At 41.6% G+C, this 22,726-nt stretch overlaps 1 protein-coding gene across 1 annotated transcript; it reads left to right on the top strand.

The window, feature by feature from the left end:
- Window positions 1–416: 416 nt before the first annotated feature.
- Window positions 417–16,097, top strand: LOC135480539 (glutathione S-transferase-like). Its single transcript, XM_064760396.1, has 5 exons — window positions 417–665; window positions 13,116–13,208; window positions 13,665–13,783; window positions 15,277–15,381; window positions 15,848–16,097. The coding sequence occupies exons 1-5, from the start codon at window positions 533–535 to the stop codon at window positions 16,022–16,024; spliced, it is 627 nt and encodes a 208-aa protein (XP_064616466.1). The 5' UTR covers window positions 417–532; the 3' UTR covers window positions 16,025–16,097.
- Window positions 16,098–22,726: the final 6,629 nt, after the last annotated feature.

Consider the following 22,726-nt stretch of genomic DNA (forward strand, 5'->3'; position numbering starts at 1 on the left):
CAAAGTGAAAAACTGTGGTGTTAAGTCAGCAGGATTGTGAAGTAAATGGGACAGGGCGGTTCCCTCCACCCATATATATATACATATATATATATATATATATATATATATATATATATATATATATATATATTGTGTGTGTGTGTGTGTGTGTGTGTGTGTGTGTGAAATAACCCTAATGGGGTACGTAGAAAGGTCTTCAGCAACTGCGAATGGTCGTCGGTTTACCCCTATCTCTGCCCGATTTACACCCACCATATAGCTGGCCGCCGTCGTATAAGTGAAATTTTCTTGCATGAGCACAGCATAAAACCCCAATGAAATAAATAGGTAAGAAATAATCAGCATGTTTACGGTACTACGATAGAGCGTGTGTTATAAGCCTGCTGGCATACGCTATAATGCGGAGTCACAACGTTTTCGTGCGTCGTCCGTACGTGCTTGCTGTACATGTCACTCTGCTTTTCCGACAGTCTAAGCTCTAGTATACTAGGAGACTGCAGTACTATATCATAGCGCAACGTGAACGAATATGCCCACCTACAAGCTGTACTATTTTGACGTGCCAGCGAGAGGCGAGCTTCCACGGATCATTCTATCGGCGGCCGGTCAGCCCTTCGAGGACATTCGTTTTTCTGGTCAAGAATGGCCCAAGTACAAACCAAGTAAGATGCCATTCATATTATCGATAAGATCCTATTTTTGTTTGCTCATAGTAAATGTATGTGGACATATGCTGATGCTGAAATTGGGACAAGACTTAAACTCTGTAGGCCTATATATTGCCCTTTTGTCTGCAGATGGATGAATACATTATCTTATATCGACTGAAGCAGTTACAGGGTTAAATTAAGTAACTCATATATCATATATCTGGAACATCCTACTGGACATAGGATTTAACAATAAGTTACCGTCTTATTAATTTATATCCAGCTTATCGAATTTCATGAACTCCGGTCTAAGATTCTTTTCGTCTCCGTAAAAATCACACATAATGTGTGTAGCGTGATGGAGATCTATTGGGTCAAGTAGAAAGAAGGATGTCTCGCTCCACTGCGCTCAGAGGCAATTCACGGTAGGTACTTTGCTCAAAAGTACACAGTTAGGGATGCATACGCCTTACAGCACATGCGCCGCTCTCTGCGTTCGCTTAACATGTTGGCCACACAGCCCCATTAGTTTTCCATAAGCGACAATGTTAACGTTTAGCGCCGTATCTCAGTCCCAAACATTCCGTGGCCAAATAGCTTTGGTACATACCTGGCCCAGCCTGTGAGAAAGAAGCCATAAAAATCTTGACATAGGTTGACCTTTCTATGCCGGCAGCTGGGAGGGGGTGCCTAGTCACGCCAAGGGGACGTCACTTGCAGCCTCATCACCACCTGTCTCCATGTTTCCTCTCGCCCAGAATTTCAAACTTTCATCATTAAAACTCATACCGGCAGGCTGGCAGCAAAAAAAGGCTTTACACCCTAAAATACACAGAATTAGATTCGTCCGAAAAACGGAAGTTGTAATGGGGGTCTGTGTCCTGTTGGCAAATTTTGTATAGAAACCTTGAACTACGCAGAGGTCACAGGGGTCACGGTTATGAGACAGGAAATGATGTCAGAAAACACAAAATAGTCTACTGTATACCTGATTCTAACCAACACCTGAAACAATTTCATTGATGAATGCTGATTAAATACTTCCGCGCGTGAGTTCTCACTAGTGGTGAGGCTAAGCGTAAAGAAGCCTACGAACGTGCATTGCATAGGCTGCAAAGGTCAACCTTACCTTCGCTAGTCGTCCCAGTGAAGCAGCACTAGATAAAAGAGAGGTGGAAATCCGTCCTGCAGAAAGGAGGCACACTGCATGCACTATAAGGACTCGTTCGTCGTCATATGACTGAAAAATTGTTAAGTATGGCGTCAAACCCCAAAAACTCATTCTCTTATCCATAGAAAAGAAACGTAAAGAATCAGATATACCGAACAGTATTTTTTTCTTACTGTAAGGCTGTTCATCCTGTACCTCAAGTGAGAACTTTGGAGCAAGAAAAGGTCTCGTAACATACAATATGCCTGTCAGAGGAAGTCAGTATACAGTTGTTCTGCCTCTAGAGTAGCGTTTTTATTTATTTATTTATTTGTTAAATTGATGTTTACGCCGTACTTAAGAATATTTCATTTTTATGGTGGCGGCCAGCATTATGGAGGGAGGAAATCGGGCTCGAGGAAATCTCGTAGGATCGGAGAAACCAGCGTGAGCTGAACTTGATCTCCCATCGATCGCATTGGTGAGAGGCATTTGGATCTTTGCTCTGCCCTAACCACTCTGTCAGAGAGGTCCACGGTAACTGTTTTAGATTCTAATGGTGGTCTGTCCTCTCTCTAAGAATAATTTACATGATAATTTACTGGTATAGCATGATACCATAACTCGGTCAACATCCTGTAGTATTGTATCTTGGTCGATGTCCCCTAATACTGTGTCTCGATCGACATCCCGTAATACTGTATCTCGGTCGACATCCCCTAATATTGTATCTCAGTCGACGTCCCGTAGTACTTTATCTCGATCGACATCCCGTAATACTGTATCTGGGTCCACGTCCCGTTACACTGTATCTCGGTCGACGTCCTGTAATAGTGTATCTGGGTCCACGTCCCGTTACACTGTATCTCTTTCGACATCCCGTAATACTGTATCTCGGTCGACGTCCGGTAATACTGTATCTCGGTTGACGTCCCGTAATACTGTATCTAGGTTGACGTCCCGTAATACTGTATCTCGGTTGACGCTTCGTACTGTATGGGTGGGCGAATCTTCGTCGATGCTATATACACAGTCAAGACGTCACTGTTCTCGGTATTATAAAAACACTACATCCTTCACACCACGTGTATAGTATCGAAGCATGACAACGACTTTTGCCAAAGGACAAGAAATTGCTACTTTACGTAATGACAAAGGAATGTTAGAGTAATTAGACCTACGCACATACCCGTGTTCTGCAGAAATGTCATATTAAATGCGCTGGCACAACTCGGGCTGAGTGAGTTACAAAAAATTTGTATGCGTACAGTATCTGTGGTGATGAGGGAATCTTACATCTTGGACTAGGTCGACACATGTGGAAGCCGGATAACGCCATCTCCAGAACTTTGCAAGATAGTATAGTGTCACCCCACCCACATAGCCCCGTTTCCCTCCAATGCATGGGAGCACAAGTGGGAGATGTCAAAGTTACATCGTGGGACGACCAAAGCACCAAAGCTCCAAAGCTATGGCACCAACGTCTCGTGGCTGCTTTGCAATCGCTTCGTATAACATTGTCCCACGAAGTTGTCATCGCTCCCTGACGCTTCCATCACTCTTCCACTGCTCCCTGAGACGAAGCCGTACTGACCACACACCCCCATTAACTTTCCATAAGCGACAATGTTAACGTTTAGCGTTGTAGCTCAGTCCCAAACATTCCGTGGCCAATAAGCTTTGGTGCATACCTGGCCCAGCCTGTGAGAAAGGAGCCATAAAAATCTTGACATAGGTTGACCGTCAAAATCTGGACCTTTCTATGCTGGCAGCTGGGAGGGTGGCCAGCAACGGGTGTCCTCTCGCCCAGAATTTCAAACTTTCATCATTAAAACTCATACCTGCCGAGAGCTTAGACAATTTCCATCATTTTGATACCAAGCATGCACCTGTACACCAAAAACGACAGGCTGGCAGCAAAAAAGACTAAAATACACAGAATTACATTACTCCCGAAAAACAGAAGTTGTAATGGGGGTTTGTGTCCTACTGGATGGAATGGAAGCGAATGCTCTACGTCTTTAATTGTATTTCTTTGCTTCCTGTGGTTTCTATTGCACCCCAATGCTCCCTGACTCTTCTATTCCAGTGCTTCCATTGCTCCTCGACGCTTCCATTGGCGCGCGATGCTTAATGCATCGCTTTTCGATGGATCCATCGGCCCTTGATGTTCAATTCTTAGCTGCCCGATGCTTTCATCTCTACCCGATGCTTCTATCACTTCCCGATTCTTCCATCGGAGCTCGATGCTTAATACATTACTCCTCGATGCCTAATCCATCGCCACCCGATGCTTCCATGGCTCCCAGATGCCTCTAAAGCTCTCAGTTCCGAATCAGGCCAGTTGTACGATGTCTCTGAATGTGTGAATTCATTTTTTTTATATAAATCAGGTAACCCCAGTCATTACCAGAAAAGAATGTAAAAGGCGTGCTTTTTCCCGATTATACAATAATCTTATCTCTCAGGGCGGTATTGGGAGACGGGTGGGGACGATGAAATCTTAGGGGTGGGGGTGATGAAAGAATTGGGGAGGGGTGATGTGAACTAGTCTCGTGAGGCGAAAGAATTTGAAGCAGAGTTGCAGACAAATTCGGAGGGCGAGGAACGATAGACGTAACGGTGGGCGATATTACACTCATATCGAAGGAGGGTGGAGGAGGGAGGCGATGACAAGATCGTTGTGCTAAGCGATGTTGCTGCGATGTGATGTAATGATGGCCATATGTGAATTCCATACTGTTTCCAATAGCAAACCATGAAGGAAATTTTGCACAACGTTATAATTATGGACGGGAATGCAACACAGAATGACTCGACTGGTAGATCTATATTGTCGCCCGTGTCGGTTACATATAAAATCGTAATCTGTAGGATGACAACATTACATCCCTGCCAACATTTGGAAATAAAGCATGAGATCTTAGTCATCATAGATCTGTTATTATACACACGATATAAATCGAAATATCAAAATTAACTGTCCGTATAGTCAAGCTCTGAGTCTTAGGCTTTGAAGAACAATGAAATGTTAAGCACCCTGTATACTGTGCTTGTTAATAATTAAAGGTACAAATTAAAAGTTCAAATTGTTCATTATTGGAGGGCATCAATCAGAAATGTCAATCACGAGGATATATAGTCTCTGAAACGAACCAGTGGCTGTCGTCCACGACTGGAAACTCGTGGTTGAACTGATTCATCATGACTGTGAGCGGGAGTGGCATCATCAGCAAGGTCGTCGTCATCAAGGTCAATGTCACTGATGTGATTGTTGGTGGTAGTATCTGAACATGTGTTATTAGATCTCAAAACTTTCATAAATGATGAGTTTCTGGTGATAGAGTGATCTCCATGTTTAACGGTGATCGTTGATCCTTTCACTGCGTGGACTCTATACGGGTTGGAGCTGAACAGAGGTTTAAGTTTACCCTTTTTCTGGTTGCGTTGTAGTACGATATCACCAACACGAATGGTCGCTGACTTAGCCTGTGCGTGAAGATCAACATAATACTTCATTCTCTGTTTGGCGCTATCGTCTTTAACCTGGATGTCGGATTGAGATACTGGTTAGGCAAGTTGTGGTAAAGTTGTGCGGTACGGTTTGTTGAATAATAGTTCAGCAGGTGGTTTGTCAGTTGAGCTGTGGGGCGTTGCACGGTAACTCCTTAAGAATTTGTATAGTTCCTGTTTCCATGGCTTTCCTTCAGCTTCAGATGCACGCATGGCTTTCTGTAAGGTCTTGATGAACCTTTCTGCATCACCATTAGCTCTTGGCCAGTACAGCGTGATTCTCCGATGTTTGATAGCTAGGTAATCGAGGAACTGGTGAAACTCTGTACTATTAAATGGAGGTCCATTGTCATTTTTCAAAACTGATGGTATACCATGTGTGGCAAATATCTTGTCAAAGGCGGGAATGGTGGATCGCGCAGAGGTACAAGACACCTTTTCTACTTCAGGGTAACGGGAGTATTCGTCATAGACAATCAGTAAGTCTCCAGAGGGTAATGGCCCAACGAAATCTGCACAGACGTTTTCCCATGGTGCTTGCGGGAGTGCAGTCATCTTGAGCGGTTCTCGACGGGAAGAGTTTTCAGAGGTTACGGCCTGGCACAGGATACAGTTATGAATGGTTGTCTCCACGAGTTTATTGATACCAGGGAACCAAACCTTTTGACGAAGCAGTTTCTTTGTTTTGACAATACCTTGATGTCCAACGTGGGCGAGGTCGCACACTCGCTGTTGAAGGCAGGTTGGTACCACAATGCGGGAACCAAACAGGAGGATATTTCCGTCAGAGTTTACTGATAACTCAGTGTGCACTGTAGCAAAGAACTGAAGCTGTCTTGCTGTAGCGCTGTCAAACTTTGCGTTAACATTTGGTTTGTAGGCAGATTTCCATTTGTTGCCTTTAACTAAGCCCATTACAGTTCGCAATAGTGGATCGGCCTTCGTGGCGTCTTGAATTTTTGCGAGTGTTAGCGCTTTCGGAACTGCATGCTGCGTTAGAAAGTTTATGTGTTCCTCAGCCATCTTTTCTTCACAGCTTGGAGCGTCTGGTGACTGAACAGGGTGTCTGGACAGAAAATCAGCTGGATTGTCATGTCCTGGGCGATATGTTATGTTGTACGAGTATCCTTGAAGCTTTAATATCCAGCGTTCAATTCTCGCAGGAGGTTTCGAGCTGGCTTTGTTGAACAATAAAATCAGGGGTTTGTGGTCTGTAACAACTGTAAATGTTCGTCCATAGAGACAGAGATGATTGTGCAGTATTCCCCAGGTAAGACCAAGTTCTTCACGCTCTGTTTGACTGTAGCGTTGTTCAACAGGCGTGAGACATCGACTGGCATATGAGATTATCTTGGTGTGGGAAGAGTCTTTCTGAGTGAGTATCGCTCCGAGTCCTACGGGACTTGCGTCAACTATGAGTTCAACAGGTTTCGATGGATCATAATAGGCTATAACACTTTGGTCAGTTAGGCCAGCTTTAATGTCCGTAAATGCCTTCTCTTCTGCTTGGGTCCAGAAGAACACTGTGTTTTGTCTTGTTAGATCACACAGTGGCTTCGACAAGGTCGCAAGATTGGGGATAAAGCGAGCACAATATTGTACCATGCCGAGGAAGCTTTTAATTTCAGTTGCATTCGGGTGGTGTTTTTGATGGCTTGCACTTTCTGTGGATCAGGAGAAAGACCATCCTTTGTGAACAAATATCCGAAGAATTCAATCCTCGATTTGCTGAATTCACATTTCTCACGGTTCATAGTGAGGTTAAGTGCTCGCATGCGCTGTAAAGTTGCCACAAGTCGTTGATCATGTTCTTGTTGGTCACGCCCATGGAGAAAAACATCATCACTAAGGTTAATAACGCCTGCTAGTCCTTGAAGAGCCATTTTGATGTGGTTCTAGAAGACTTCGGCAGCTGAACACACCCCAAAGTTCAAGCGTTTGTATCTGAAGAGACCCATATGTGTAGAGAACGTTGTGAGGCTGCGGGATTCTGGGTGAAGTTCGATTTGGTGGTGACCAGCATTCAAGTCGAGTTTGGAGAATATCGTAGATCCATTCAGTTCAGATATGATATCAGAGTGGGAGTTATGTGTCGTTCTCGCTGAATTGCCTCATTTGGTGCGCGCATGTCAACACAAATTCTGATCTGAGATGGATTTTTAGGTTTCTTGACTACACGGATAGGGGACACCCATGGTGTGAGTACATCACCAACTGGTTCGATATTGTCAAGTTCAAGTAGTCGTTTGAGTTCTGCTGTCGTACGTTCACGCAGATTAAACGGGAGACATCTGTGGTGGTGAGCGACGGCTTGAACACCTTTCAATTTACCAAGTCCAGTAAAGCAATCCTTGTACTTAGACACGATTTCATTGGTAAGCGATGTAGGACTGTATTGTATTTCACAAACACACTCTGTGATATTAAGAAGTCCAAGATCCACGCATATGCTGTAGCTGAGTAGAGTGTCGCAATTTCTTGGTGTGATGTAGAAGGTTGTTTGCACAGATTTATTTCCGGCTGTGACAGTTGCTGAAAATTTACCTATTTCTAATGACTGACTAGTGTTATAGGCAAATATCTGCGGTAATTTGTCCATATCACGTGCAGGCTGTGGAGTAAGCTGTGTGAATGTTGTCTCACTCAACATGTTTACAGTAGCACCTGTATCGATTACAGCTTGGAGTGTTTTTTCGTTGACAGCGACAGTTACTATTGGTTGTTTTGTGAAAATTCCATCACTGTGACCGTACACGCTGAATACATATTCATCATCTGAACTAGAGTCAGCAAGGTGTGCAGCGCTTCTGACTTGCTTGACAGATTCAAATTTGCCAGTGTCATGCTATTGACGTTTTTTCTGTCGGCAAACGGATTCAAAGTGATTAAATTTATGGCAAAATCCACACGCCTTTCCCTTAGCTGGACAGGTTTTTCCTTCTGGGTGGGGATATGTTGAATTCTGCTGGAGCTACATCCCTGTATAAGCTGGCCTTTGATTTCTCTGTCTTGATCCGAGAATTGGCATGTAAGGGCTAACTGGAGCAGGCGTGTAGCGTACGTGTCCATTGTTTCGCCTACGTTATGCTTAGTGCTGCGAAATACGTATGTTTCATAGTCAATGTTTCGTCTGGGCTTGAAGTGAGCATTCAGTTTCTCTAGAGCTACTTCTAGGTCCTCACCTGTGTCCGGTAACGTATCCAGAATATCACTGACTTCTTCGCCGGCGTAATGGATTAACAGGGCTCTTTGGCGCTTTTTATTTGCGATATCCATAGCAACTAGAAGATTTTGGAAATGTCGGACACATTTAGTCCATCGTTGAGCTATTGATGAAGGGTCACTGTGCACGTTGAACGAAGGCAATGTCGGCAGTGACTGGGCCATCGTTATGTTGTTGTTGCAGCCGCCTGTGATGTGCGCCACAATAGCTGAGTGGAACAAAAGTGACGTAAAATTCACTGGTTTAGAGTTATTTTTCAGTAAAAGGTTAATTCCTGCGTGTTTTCCGAGTCACAAAATGTCTTACTGATAACGATGTGTCCATTCTCGTCGCCAAATATAATGTTGTGGGTTGTAATTATGGACAGGAACGCAACACAGAATGACTCGAATGGTAGATCTATATTGTCGCCAGTATCGGTTACATATAAAATCGTAATCTGTAGATTTGACAACATTACAAACGTCATGTTCAGCCGATGAGAAAACGAAAAACACTTTCTTAACCTACTTTTCTGTTATCACTTGATGCCTTCCGCTTTGCCCAGAGTGCGCACAGCTTGGTTGCAACAGAAAAAAGTAAAGCACTATCTTTATGATGTTGAACAGTTCGCCCATAATATCACCTGGTCTGTCACATAATAAATTAACATTTGAGTATAATATGATTACACATACTCGTTGATATTATGAGCGCAAGGGATCACTCAAAAACGCCAGCTCATTAACCAATCGGCCAGCGCTCTATTTCTTTTTTAAATTCTGTTTTATTCTTATTTTCCTGTTATGTTGCAAGAATGCACTGAAGCAAGGTAGGCCTAGGCCTATAGCTCATAAAATCGAAAGATTGGTAGCTTGCTTCAGTAATACTGAAATATCTTTTTTTGCATTAGACAAATGTAACTTTCAGAAAAATTCTTGAGCACGAATTTATACACCGATCAATTAAATACATGCATATATGATGTTCAGCCTTCCGTTACTCAAAACATGCTAATGTTAATGGCAGCTAGAGGACATGTGCTCCCAAGCCGGATTCACGTATAATTTCGCTATAGTTGCCACACATTACGTAATACCATGGCTTAACAATTATCCATTCTAATTCATGATAACATTTACTGAATGCAGTACAGCGTACATCTCTACTCACACAAAAAGTATGTTGCTAAAGAAAAAAAATAAAAACACTTCCTCGAAGTAAAACCCTGTTCTTGAGTATGACTTGGTTAGTTCACTGTACTATGAAGGATGTCTAACATGCCATCATGAATTCCAGCGTGACGGAATCACATTTGCAAAGGTGTCGCGGTTCTTTGATATGCGCTACAACGTTACCGCACACTGATCAGAACAGAAACTTACTGTTTTTAACAACGACAGTGAAATTCCCAACATTTTATTGAGAAACCTGTGTCATATACCGGATTTTTTTTATAGGCCGGAGTTCTGAAATCTCCGTGACGGGATCACATGACTTGGAAGTGCATTCTGTACCACTAGTACATTTCACCCAAAATGTGCGAGCTGTGACCAGGAATCATGCAAACAAAGTATTCATTGGCAGGCGCCAATGAACTGCCGAGGTATTAGAAGCTTTTTGTATAGAAAACAGACCAAACAAGAAAAAAAAACTGAGTATACCGCTGTGACGGAATCACAAAATTATCGTGACGGAATCACGAGTACGATTTTATCATAACTATGGGAATAAAATTAGTTCTCGCAATTATTCGATACATTTATTTGAATTTCATGCTGGACAAATTATCCTTACCACCCAAATAAACGTCTTTAATCGGATACCACCTTAACTATAAACAGCAACAATGACAAATTGCACTCTGAAGATACCAAATTTAACATGTATTTAGGTTATGAGATGGGTGAGTATACACACATGCAATAAATTCTTAGAAAATGATTTCATCTGTATCATTGTATTTATCCGTACAATTATTTCTGAAGAGCGTAGCACAACGACAGTTGGGATTAGATACAGAGTTCGCATGTGAACAGATCATTGTCATCAATAATGCCACTATCTTCAGCGCATGACTCGTGAAACCATCTATCACAAGGACATTTCAGCCAATCTTCCGCCTTTTTCGGATCATCGGAAGAGCCAAAGATCCAGCCACATTTCGCACATGGATACTCCACATTTCTGGCTGAAAGTTGGGCAAGGGGAATATCATCAGATTCAGATGATGGTTCCTGGTCAACTGCCTCTGTCTCCGATTCATGCCCGGCATCAGATCGCTTGGCAATGTTGTGTATCTTACTATCCGGTGCTGAAGTGTAGAATTTTGATTTAGTCATTCCAGTCCCACATGTGGTAACATGATGAATGTTGATGGTACCCGGAACTGTTGGCGTCGTTGACCAAACCGTGTCAAGATCAAGCTGTGAACACCTGTCATCTATATTCTGCTGAGTCTGTACGGTCACCTGAATTTGCTGAGTGGCAGACATCACTGCTGTGGCAAATGATCCTGCGTCGCTGACGACTGCTTGTCTGTTCAGAACTTTTCTCTGCACTATTCGTTTGACATTTCCACCGAGTCCATCATTCGGGCCTTTGCCATGACTGGTTGCAGAATAGTTCCAAATGATTTTGAGATCGAGTTCACGCTCTAGTTCCCCAATCAGCGAAAAGATGTACCTGTTTTTAAACTGGCTACTAGGTCCATCTGTCTACATAAGCACTGTCTTCACGTAGGGAAAGTGTTGTTTTATCTGCTTCAGAGCTAAATATGTATATGTTGATACTGCTCTTTTTTCGTGTTCTTTCACATCTGAAACAATCACTGACGACCTAATAACGTCTCTTGCCCATGTCATGATGGTGAATATAGAGAGCTGTCTCTGTCGCCAATGGGCCGATTGTATTTCGTCTTGAAAAGATGCCGTAAAATTTTCGGCAAAGTCCATCTGGAGCATACATGTTGTGCTATCTTGGTGTTTAGCAATAGCTTTATCTTGCTTTGGGGACAGCTGTAAGGTGTGCCTGAACCTGACGGTGTCTCTGTACTAGTCACAGTGGTGTCCATATTCCTTTCCCTCCATGCTCGGGTATTCAGCATTGTTTTATTTCGCAGAGTTTCCAACTCAGCAGTTGTCATCCGTGCCCTCCGCGCCTGCTTCCGTAGCCTGTCATTCTCTTGGTACAATTCCAATGCTTCAGCATCACTTTTCAATCGGTTCCTTCTATCCCTCTGTCGTTCTGCGGCTGATTTAGGCATGCTGCAATATAACTAGATTGAGCTTTGAACAGATACATAATTGTTGTTATAGTTTGTTTGTATTAATCAAACAGGCCTATTTTTTAACCTCAGATTTGTTCAATGTGTACTTTTGTCATCATATATGCTAAACGGAGCTTTTTAAAATTGCACAACAATACCGTATTTATATTCTAATTAAGTCCTTCGCATTGTAAAGCGAAAGTGACGGAATCACATATTGGTAGTGATTCCGTCACACGGTTTGCGTGATTCCGTCACGGTTATGTGGGATTTGTATTTGTCGTTAAACTCTCGATTTTTTATGTAAAAGACCCTTAACACCGACTTGCCTTTGTATTTTAATCCTCCCTTTAGTAAGACTACTGCATGAACTGCAATATTTAAAAAGTAGCACTTTTCGTGACGGAATCACCAAAATCGCACGAATAAACAAGGATATTCACGTAAACTTTTGGCTAGCTAAGTTGCTTTTTGAACGAATGTTTGACAAAATAACATAAAGTGTGAATTTATCTACAAAATGAGCCATAAATTAGGGCTGAAAACTATTACCTTGCTGAAGATGGGTCCAGATTAGCGACTGTAAAATCTCACCATGCGTACGCCGGCCTCGTGACAAAGGCCTACAATTTCCGGTTGAAGTTTTCAGCACGCGTAAGACAAATACCTCATGCATATTCAAAAGCTACAGTCAATTTCAGGGCTTTAGGTAGTGCTCTGTTTGGATTTACTACAAGAGTTCCAAAAATGTTATTTTGAAATTTGGCTTCAGTGGCTCATTTTACGTGGAATTCATGCCATGGCAGAAATACGGATTTTAAAGTTGACAAAGAATGACAAAACTGATCACATTATAAAGTTTATTTTTTACATATGAAGACAAACGTTAATCGAAACGAAACTTTAACAGCATGTATAAATACACGAAGGAAAGTTTCAGTAAAAGATATTTTTCCGGTTAACGTTGATCTTCATACTATAAATTAAAAACACAATGCCTGGTCTGAACGAAAAAATGGCGTCTTTGATCGAGAGTGCATTTTTGGAGGGTTATTACTAAGAAACCATCTCTTCTCTGGCCATATAACTTTCATGAGTGCTTCGAGCAAGTTTTGTATTTCTGATTCGGAAATTTATAGAATTGTGCTAAAATTTAGAAATTAGCACTTTCTTATCGTACGTCTCTGGGGCCGATTCTCCGCCTGACAGTACCAGGTCCTTTGAAGCGTTAACTAACACGATGGTCGCAAGTATACTAGCTGACCCAGTCCTACTACTGAAATTGGATGTTACGTTTAAATGCTTTCATACTCCATTGCTACCTTTCAGAGATGCCGTTTGGTCAGGTTCCCGTCCTGGAGGTAGACGGCCAGATGATCGCTCAAGAATACGCCATCTCCAAATTTCTGGCCAGGCAATTCGGTACTTTGCACAAGTATTTGTGTTTTTGAAATAAATGCTTCTTTACCTAGCTTGAACCGTATTTTAATCTATGTGTGTGCTCGTAAGACTCTTTCACATACAAGGCCCCTTTATAACACGGCATATATTCACTCACTTATAAGTACTTTGTATCCAGTGTTTCTGTCTATCTTACCAATATGTGCAGTCCCTGAAGTACGAATAGATGTTATATTTTTGAGCGCTTTGGATCATGCATTGGTAGATACCAGAACCCTTAGAGAGGCTTGAGCTTACGTGGAGAAGAACGTAGGAGGTACACGTATATCTCTCATAAGAGCATTGCTTTGGTGGTGGGAAAATGTTTCCATAAGAAATAAAAATGCCTGGAAAAAGTTTCCCTTGGCACATGCCATTTCTAATCATGAATGCCTGTAGGAAGGAAACTAAGTAAACATGAATTGTCATTTTCTTCAGGTTTCTGCAGCGAGGACAATCTGGATCACGCCAGAGAGGATATGTACGTCTTTTTGTCTGAAGACATCTATGTCAAAGTGGAGGAAATATTCCACACGAGAGACGATAAGGAAAAATCGGTACTGCACACCTCTTAAAGTGGGGTTTAATTTTACCTGAAATTTGTCGATATTTAGACAGAATTTGAAACTGGAGATATCAATTTCAAGTGTTTTCAGATTTATGTATATTCTTCTGTATTTTTCTGGTTATGCCATCGTGTCGCTTTGTTCTTGTCACGACGTATATATAGTTCTAGCAGACATGTCTTCCTTAGTTTCTAAACACATGTTGAGACGTATTTCTTAGTTTATACACAATACACATGAGTGAGTAAGTGAGTGAGTGGCTAGGGTTTAACGTTGTAGTGAACAATTTTTCAGTCATATATCGAAGAAGGAGTCCTTAGAGTGCATGCACGTGTAATGTGCCTCCCTGTTGCAGGACGGATTTCCACCGCTCTTTTATCTAGTGCTACTTCACTGAGACGACTTACCGAAGCAAAGGAAGCTGTCCCACCCGAGCCATTACACTGATACGGGTCAACCAGTCATTGCACTACCCCCTTAATGCTGAACCCATGCAAGGAACCTACACTTCCTCTTTTATAATGTGACCCGACTAACGGTCACCCCGGATCTGCCGTCCCTGAAGCGGACGCTCTACCAACTGGGCTAACCGGATGTTTGTCTTAAACTGGCTATATAGCATAAAGCATAGAGCGTAAAACCAGAGCAGGGACAACAGTTTGATAGTTGACAAATGGTAGGTAACAAGTAACCCTATGAAATACGGCTTTTATTTATTTACCTCAGGTAGGGTTTTATTCTAACAATTCATGTAAAAAAAAAATGGTAGCAAAGAGCACGCATCCTATCAGCGTGGCTTAAGCACATTGAGGTGAAACAAATTCTATTGATGTTAATTGCAATTTATCAGCTGTCACTGGCCTAGAATTGCTAAATTATAGGACTCATTATATAGGTGTCGGTTCAATACTAACCTCTAACAAGGAATCATCGGTATCCCTTCGATTCCGTACACTATTCCAGAGGCTTTAGTGCATGGCCATAAGCAATCAATGGCGGTATTTATTTATTTGATTGGTGTTTTCGTCATACTCAAGAATATTTTACTTATACGACGATGACCAGCATTATGGTGGGAGGAAACCGGGCAGAACGCGTGGGAAACCCACAACCATCCGCAGGCTACTGGAAGACCTTTCCACGTACGGCTGGAGAGGAAGCCGGCATGAGCTGGACTTGAACTCACAGCGACCGCATTGGTGAGAGGCTCCCGGGTCATTACGCTGCCCTAGCGCGCTAACCAACTGAGCCAGGAGGCCCCTCCCTCCACCCAACCCCGCCATTGGCGGTAGTATGGCCGTTTAGATTGTCGCACACGGTGAAATTTGCGGGAGATCACTTGCCCTCCTCCATTGACTCGATGGGTACACGGATTTCACGGACTTATAAACCCCAATAAAAACGATCAATAAATATAATTTACCACATATAAACAAATAGAGAATATTTGAAATGTTAAACTGTATTCGTGCTAATAATTGCAGGAAGCTTTGAAGAAAAAGTTCGTCAATGAAACCGGCCCTGTTATGTTGTCAAAACTTGAACAAGCGCTGTCCAAAAGTGCATCAGGCTATCTGGTCAGGGGCAAGGTATGTGGAAGTCAGTTTTCTAAACTAATTCCTGAATTATTACATCTTCCTCCAAATTTACAATTTCTACATTTTGTGTATGTGTGTAGGTGATGGCCACTCTAAATGTGATACATCTTTAAAGTCAGTTTGTTATAGGCCCTGTACCTGTGTTAGACTCGTAACCAATTCTGCATGATGATCAGTTTACTGACTATAGTTCTCTATAGTTTCCTTCTGCCAGATATGATCTACAGTGCCCAATTCACACAAGAGGAAACATTAACAAAGGCAATGAACTTGTTGGCTGTCCATTGATATAGTGGCGCTTAATTATTGAGGCAAGGTCATTTGAAATTCACGGTCATCTCATGTAATAATATGTTTAATGCCTGTTTGTTACTTTTGTTTCTTCATACCTGTTACTGTTTTTATGAAATCAGCTATTCGTCGATTTTTTTTTCTTCGTTTAACTTTTCTTCCACAGTTGTCATGGGCTGACTTGGCCGTGTTTTCTAACCTGGGTGTGATGGAGTTTATTTTGCCGACAGAATCTGTGAATCTTCTGGAACATTGTCCTAACATCAGGAGGAACATGGAACTGGTCAGGCGCAACCCGAATGTCAACACCTACCTCAAACAACGCCCAAGTCCCAATGCATAAACTCTAAACTCTTTGGTATTTTAAGACATTTTTGTTGGTAAAATCCACCCATTTATTAACACTGTATAACCAAACCTGGAAAAAATAGTCCAATTTGTATGTTGTTAAATGAAATAAAGGAAATGGTATAAGCTCGACTTAAAACTCCAAACATGTATGGCGTCACTTTCTGTCACAATTAAGATTTTCGATTATTTAAATTATTGTTGACTTGCTTTATTTAAAGTTAAATGTCATCGCACTTAACCATCATTGAGCTGTGATACGTGTTAAGACCTGATAAATAGTGCTTATTTTTTCCAGAGCTATGTGTTTACATGGTATGCACTTCAGGTTCTAAGCACCATGTACTTGTAGTAATCGGAATGATCAACCACACGGCAGCGAAACTTATACAACTATCCTTTCTGAAATCGGTTCTGAAACAGACAGTTATAGATTTCACCCTCGTGTACATTTTCTTGAGGTTTGAAATGATGGGAATTAAAGATTACCTCATACATAGCACCGAATAGGTGGCTCTATGGTTTTCACTTGCTACACTCGATGTACACGCAGCGTAATGTATTATATCTTGTACGTCTATAACAAGCATGTATACATTTTAACAGCAACATGGCCACCAGCGACAGCAGGGTCATATTTAAAAGGCATCTGTACCTACTCACGCTTAGGTTGGCACATACTCAACAGTTGGAGAGCATTTGGAATGTTTAGATACGAACTGATCCTAACACTGGTGATACGTGACACCAGGGATACAGCTACATATACTCAATGTATTTACTATATGCATCGATTAATCTTCAAAGACTTGCCTGGCATGACTGTACTGAATGGCAGTTTTGCTGGCTGGCATCGCTTATGCTAGTCTATATACTACATTAATTATTGATAGATACTTTTACAAATACGAAAACCACATCTGTAGATTTAAAATGACACACAGGTTATCAAGACCAGGCCTATTACCCACAGGCAACTTAATTCATAAGGCTCTCTACAACCTACTGGTACATCTCAATGACTGCGCAACTCTCTTTACAGCCTCATACTTAGTTGACGTTTGGATATTGTAGTATGCAGGTTACTAGACATACAGCTTCACTATATCTCCGTTATTGACAAACAATAGACCTACACTTGCAACTATATCAGTTCCTTACTAAAAGCCTCTCAAGGTCGTAAGTGGGACAATGATTCAGCAGAAAAGATGATGACTAAGCTAATGCTGCTGTCTGGGATGCCCCATTTTCCCAGCTCATAACACACGTTGCTGTTTGTATACGTATACATGCCTTTATTGTACAATCCAATGTGCCTAGAAAACCTGTAATGTCAGAAAACTTCAACCACTTACATAGACTGTGTACGTGATCAGTGTGTGAGACGTACGTGTAAGGTAATTAATCATCCTGTTAAATGAATGTGGTGTGTATGCTACATGTGCAATGTAAATAAATTTTATACATTCACATAATTATATTCACAAGTTGTACACTTCATGCTTAATTTATAATTACCAGTGTACAAGTACAAAAGCAGCATACCGTTGATATACATTAGAATTCTACATTTGCGATTATAATTTTTAAACGTCTGGAGTTGTTGTTAGAACATATTTTACAAGTGAAGTCAAGTGATTAATTTTGAACTAAAGTGCTAATTTTCATTTTTGTCATGGAGGTCTAAGACAACTTTAAGCATTAAAATAAAAATTCTTCATTTGAATCACAATTTTAGCGCAGTACACTGTTCTGAAATTTAGACAAGTTTCGTGGTCCTGGAGTATGAGGATGAAAGGTAGATAATCCACGTTGGTTGGTTCATCACGATACCCTTGCTTGGTGGAGTGCCCGTGTGCGACCTCATCAGCTTAGTTAAATATAGAAAATGATTTTTTTTACGTACATGTACTTGGCAATGCACCTCCTTCACTTTGCCCCCAGCAGGAAACTCGACAAGAGTGAATTCGACTGAATGAGTCGATGTATGGTTGCGGAGAGAATCTAATGACAGAAATATAGAGACAGCAGGATAGACATACAGATTCCTTCCTTAACATTTATTTATAGATGCTACCATATTGTAAGAACTTCATATTATCAATCGTATTTAAGATTTTATCGTAAAGAATATTTGCTTGTTCAGCTTATCCCAATCAATAAATTATGCAGTCCGGGGCCCAGTTTCACAAAGCTCTCTTACAAACTCGCAACTACCATGACGACGTAATGCCTACAGTACTGTTTGCCGTGGTAGTTCAGTGAACGTGACGTTAAGATTGATTTGCTGAGACTTTGCTGAGTCACTGTTTGGAAGCCCTTTGTAAACATCGCTCTTTCTACCCTATGTATACAAGGACACATTAAGGAGTGACAACAGTTGAGTTGTGCAACGTGATGGCGTGACGGAGCGAAAGCTGCAGAAAGCTGCATGAACAAGAATAGAGTAAGAATTTCACTGTTGCCAGGCCAACTAGTAAATGAGATAAACAATGTGGGTCATATGTGCCCATTCATGCTCGAGCGGAACCTATGCTACATCAATAAACACAACACTTCAAGTAGGTACAACCCTCGTTTCTCTTGTAGTCAAGCTATATTTATTAACTGTGTCAGTGGAGACGTACAGTACTGTAATAGATGTAACCAAGCTGGGCTTATATGGTGCTGAATACCCCTTGCTGGAATGAACCAGTAAAAAACAGCAGGCATTAGGTCGCCATGGCAGTTACGTGCTGGTAACGACAAATATGGGTTAATTCGTGTAAATGGAGCCATATGCACTCGAATGAAGGTTCAAGTTGGTCGCTATATCTGGTAAATGTAGTTTTGTGCCCAGGAAAGTTTGGTTCCGTTATGCTTCAGATTGCACGGTTTCCTTTTCTGCTTTCCCCTGCTGCTGTCATGTTACAACAATATTCTTCAGCGCAGCGTAAAAAACCTAATTAAATAAAAATATTGAACAGGTCAGCTCAGGTTCATATACCGCTACGTAGATAGAATTTCTTCTATCTCTTCCACCTGATAAATTTCCATCACTGAAACAGCCATAATGAAACATAAGCGAGGTGTACATATGCCTTTCAAAAAGTTGTCAGCCAGCCTTCAGGCTAGCTACTCTACCAAACCGTTTATTGGTAGATGTAGGGAAAGTGGTTTAACTTGCACAGCTCTTCCATTCACAAAGGGGGGAAAATGACTCTGTTGTGACAGGGGTCAAAGGCCTCGGGTCTTTTCATTGAGTCTGACACCTGTATACTACTTATGCGGTTCTCTGCTACCGTAAATAGCACGTATTTTATCAGCTATTGGCAGGCGTTGGTGTATCGCGTGTAGGCCTAATTGTCACTATACGAATATGTATGTTCGTATAATACCTTCTGGTATAGCTCCGTACATAGGTATTATTAGACCCACTTAAAGGTTCACGGTTAACATACTCATGTAGATGCTTACCCCTAAAGCACGGTTTTCCGAATACCAAGAAAAAAGGATCTGAGGAAAAAAACTAGTAGAATGCATATAAATTCTTTTTGCTTGAATTGGGCTTTTTGCGAAGATTTTGTGTCTCGAAACACACGAGAAGTTCGTCTCTCCCTGAGCGACCAACTGCATCGGTTATTAAGGACAAGGGCATCACTTATTATGGAATTAGCGGCATAAGATGTCAAGGATTATCAGTTATCAAGGACAATGCCATCAGTTATCAAGGACTTAACCACATCAGTTATCAAAGGTTTAACCACATCAATTATGGAGGACTTAACGGCATCAGTTTTACAAAGAGAACAACATCAGTTACCAACGACTTAAACACTTCAGTTATCAAGTACTTAACCATATCAATTATCAAAGGCCTAACCACATCAATTATCGAGAACTTAACGGCATCAGTTTTGCAAGAACAGCATCAGTTATCAAGGACTTAACCACATCAGTTATCAAGGACAACGGCATCAGTTATCAAGGACTTAATCACATCAGTTATCAAGGACTTAACCACTTCGAAGACTTTACGATATCATTTGTCAAAAACCTCATGTGTTCTCATGGAACTGGAGACGTTTTATACTTCTAACCCAGGGAATTCGAAGCGCACGCTTCGAATTTATTGCTCGCGGTAGATTGAATAGCGTCATCTTTCCTACTGTTGTCTTTAACCACAATCCAGGATGATGAAATAAAATGACTACGAAATGAATGGTTTGATGACTACATTCATCATGAACATTCATTAAACATTCAATAATACTGGATTAGTGATTGGGCTGTTAGTTTTTCTTAGTTATCTTATATGATTGGTGTTTTACACCGTACTAATGAATATTTCACTTACACGACGGCGGTTAATCTTATGGTGGGAGGAAACCGGGCAGGGCCATCCGCAGGTTGAGGGCAGACCTCCCCAAGTGTGACTGGAGAAGCCAATATAAGCTGGGCTTGAAGTTAGAGCGACCGTGTTAGTCAAAGGCTTCTGAGTCATCTTTCCGCGCCAGCACGCTAACCACTTTGCAACGGGAAATTTTTGTCCACATGATTTAAATTTAATCTGAACAGGTCAACAGTGTAACATAAATGCAAGAGTCAAAAAGGCAAATCTGATACAATCTGAAGAAAAATGTCGCATGAAATGGTGTTAATATCGGTCACCCTCCTCATCTCTTTCCCTCATGGTCTTGAATCTTATATGACATGGACTTTTCACTTTCATGCCACATCTGAATCTCATCCGCCTGATGAACACCACACCAAACTCTACACCCACCTCCATTATCGTCCACACCCCGTCCGCCTGATGAACACCACACCAAAATCTACACCCACCTCCATTACCGTCCACACCACACCAAACTAGACCCGCCCATAACACCATCCACGCCCAGTCCGTTTGATGAAAACCACACCAAACTCTACACCCACCTCCATTACACTCCACACCTCATCCGCCTGGTGAACACCACACCAAACTCTACACCATCCCATAACCAGCATCCACACCCCGTCCGCCTGGTGAGCACCACACCAAACTCTACACCCACCTCCATTGCTATCCACACCCCGTCCGCCCGGTGAGCTCCGCACCAAATTCTACACCCACCTCCACTACCATCCACAACTCGTGCGCCCGATGAACACCACACCGAACTCTACACCCACCTGCACTATATACTATCCACACCCCATCCGCCTGATGAACACCACACCGAACTCTACACCCGTCTCCATTACCATCCACACCTTGTCCGCCTGGTGGACACCACACCGAACTCTACACCCACCTGCACACCCCGTCCGCCTGATGAACACCACAGCAAACTACAACCACTCCGAGTAACATCCACAAGTCTATACCACGATATCACGCGACGTTGAGTGCGGTATCTAATAATCTAGTAATCACAGGTTAACGATCTTTCGTTTATTATAGGTTTATTTTAATACAAAGAGAGTCTTTTAAAGTTATAAGACCTCGTGAATCCAACACTATAATTATATGACACGTGCTGTTGAGCGATATATGACAGGTGTATGATATCTGGGATGTTAAATGAAGCACATCGTCTCGAAACTCATGAAACTTCGTTATCACATCATAGAAGTCAGGATCAAATGACATGTCCGCATACATCTGAATGTTAACGTGTATTGGAGTGGATGCCTCATTTCTCATTCAGCTTAGGCAAAAGCATACATCTCAGTCAACCCGAAGTTAAACGTGTTAAATGAGTTACTACGCAATAGGCACATCTGTTAATTATAATGACCATGCAGTTTTATTCCTATTTGTATGCAGAGTTGAAGGAAAACAGGTTTTCATGACTTCAGTTTATAATTTCATGTTGTGTAATTCTGTAGTAGTGCACGCCAAAAGAGCAATTTTACCTCAGCGTATCTCACTGCATATAAATATATGAGTCACTTCCCGAGAATACTCTCTCTGCTACCGCATTCTTACGTATGAGCATCCGGCGTTCTATCTCGTTCTACGTACTGTTCTACGTACTGTGCAGAACGCGCCTCGGGGTCATTCAGCTGATTTAAGTTGAAATACATACTGCTGTGTGTTGTGTTGCCTGTTGAGTGATAAAAAAAATTATTTTTCAGGTCCATTTAGAGAATTTAATATTGTGTTTTTATCTAAACATGGAATTGTCAGTTCGTGTAGGTTTTCTTCATTGAGTTATCTTAAAACTGACTTTTTGGCGTTCACATGATGGACCTGTTTGTACGAATCTCAGACTAACGCACCAACGTGGAATTAACAAAATGACACTTAAATATAAGTCATTCCTTAGCTGTAAATTAAAACCCCCTCCCCGGCCCCTCTAACAAATACATTGAAACATCTACAGCTATAAACACCAATGACGACATTCTTGTGACTTTGCACAATTTATCAGGAATAAAAAATCTTCCCTTAAAAACAAACAGTTACAGGTTATGCATGAAAAATTCTTTTTAACATTGTTTTAAAAGTCATGTTCTGGAAACATCTAGCGAATGGGTAAGCGCTACAAGCATCATTTCCACATATATAGTGACCTAATCAACATTATATATGGTCCTGTTCGTCCGAATATGAAAGTGTATTTACAAATGGATTTATTTTTGTTGTTTGATTGGTATTTTATGCCATCTGAAGAATACACTTAAGGCTGATTGGCTTTCGGTGTCATATTAACATTTGAAGGAAACC

The sequence above is a fragment of the Liolophura sinensis genome, chromosome 1, assembly GCF_032854445.1.
Source record: "Liolophura sinensis isolate JHLJ2023 chromosome 1, CUHK_Ljap_v2, whole genome shotgun sequence".
Taxonomy (NCBI): domain Eukaryota; kingdom Metazoa; phylum Mollusca; class Polyplacophora; order Chitonida; family Chitonidae; genus Liolophura; species Liolophura sinensis.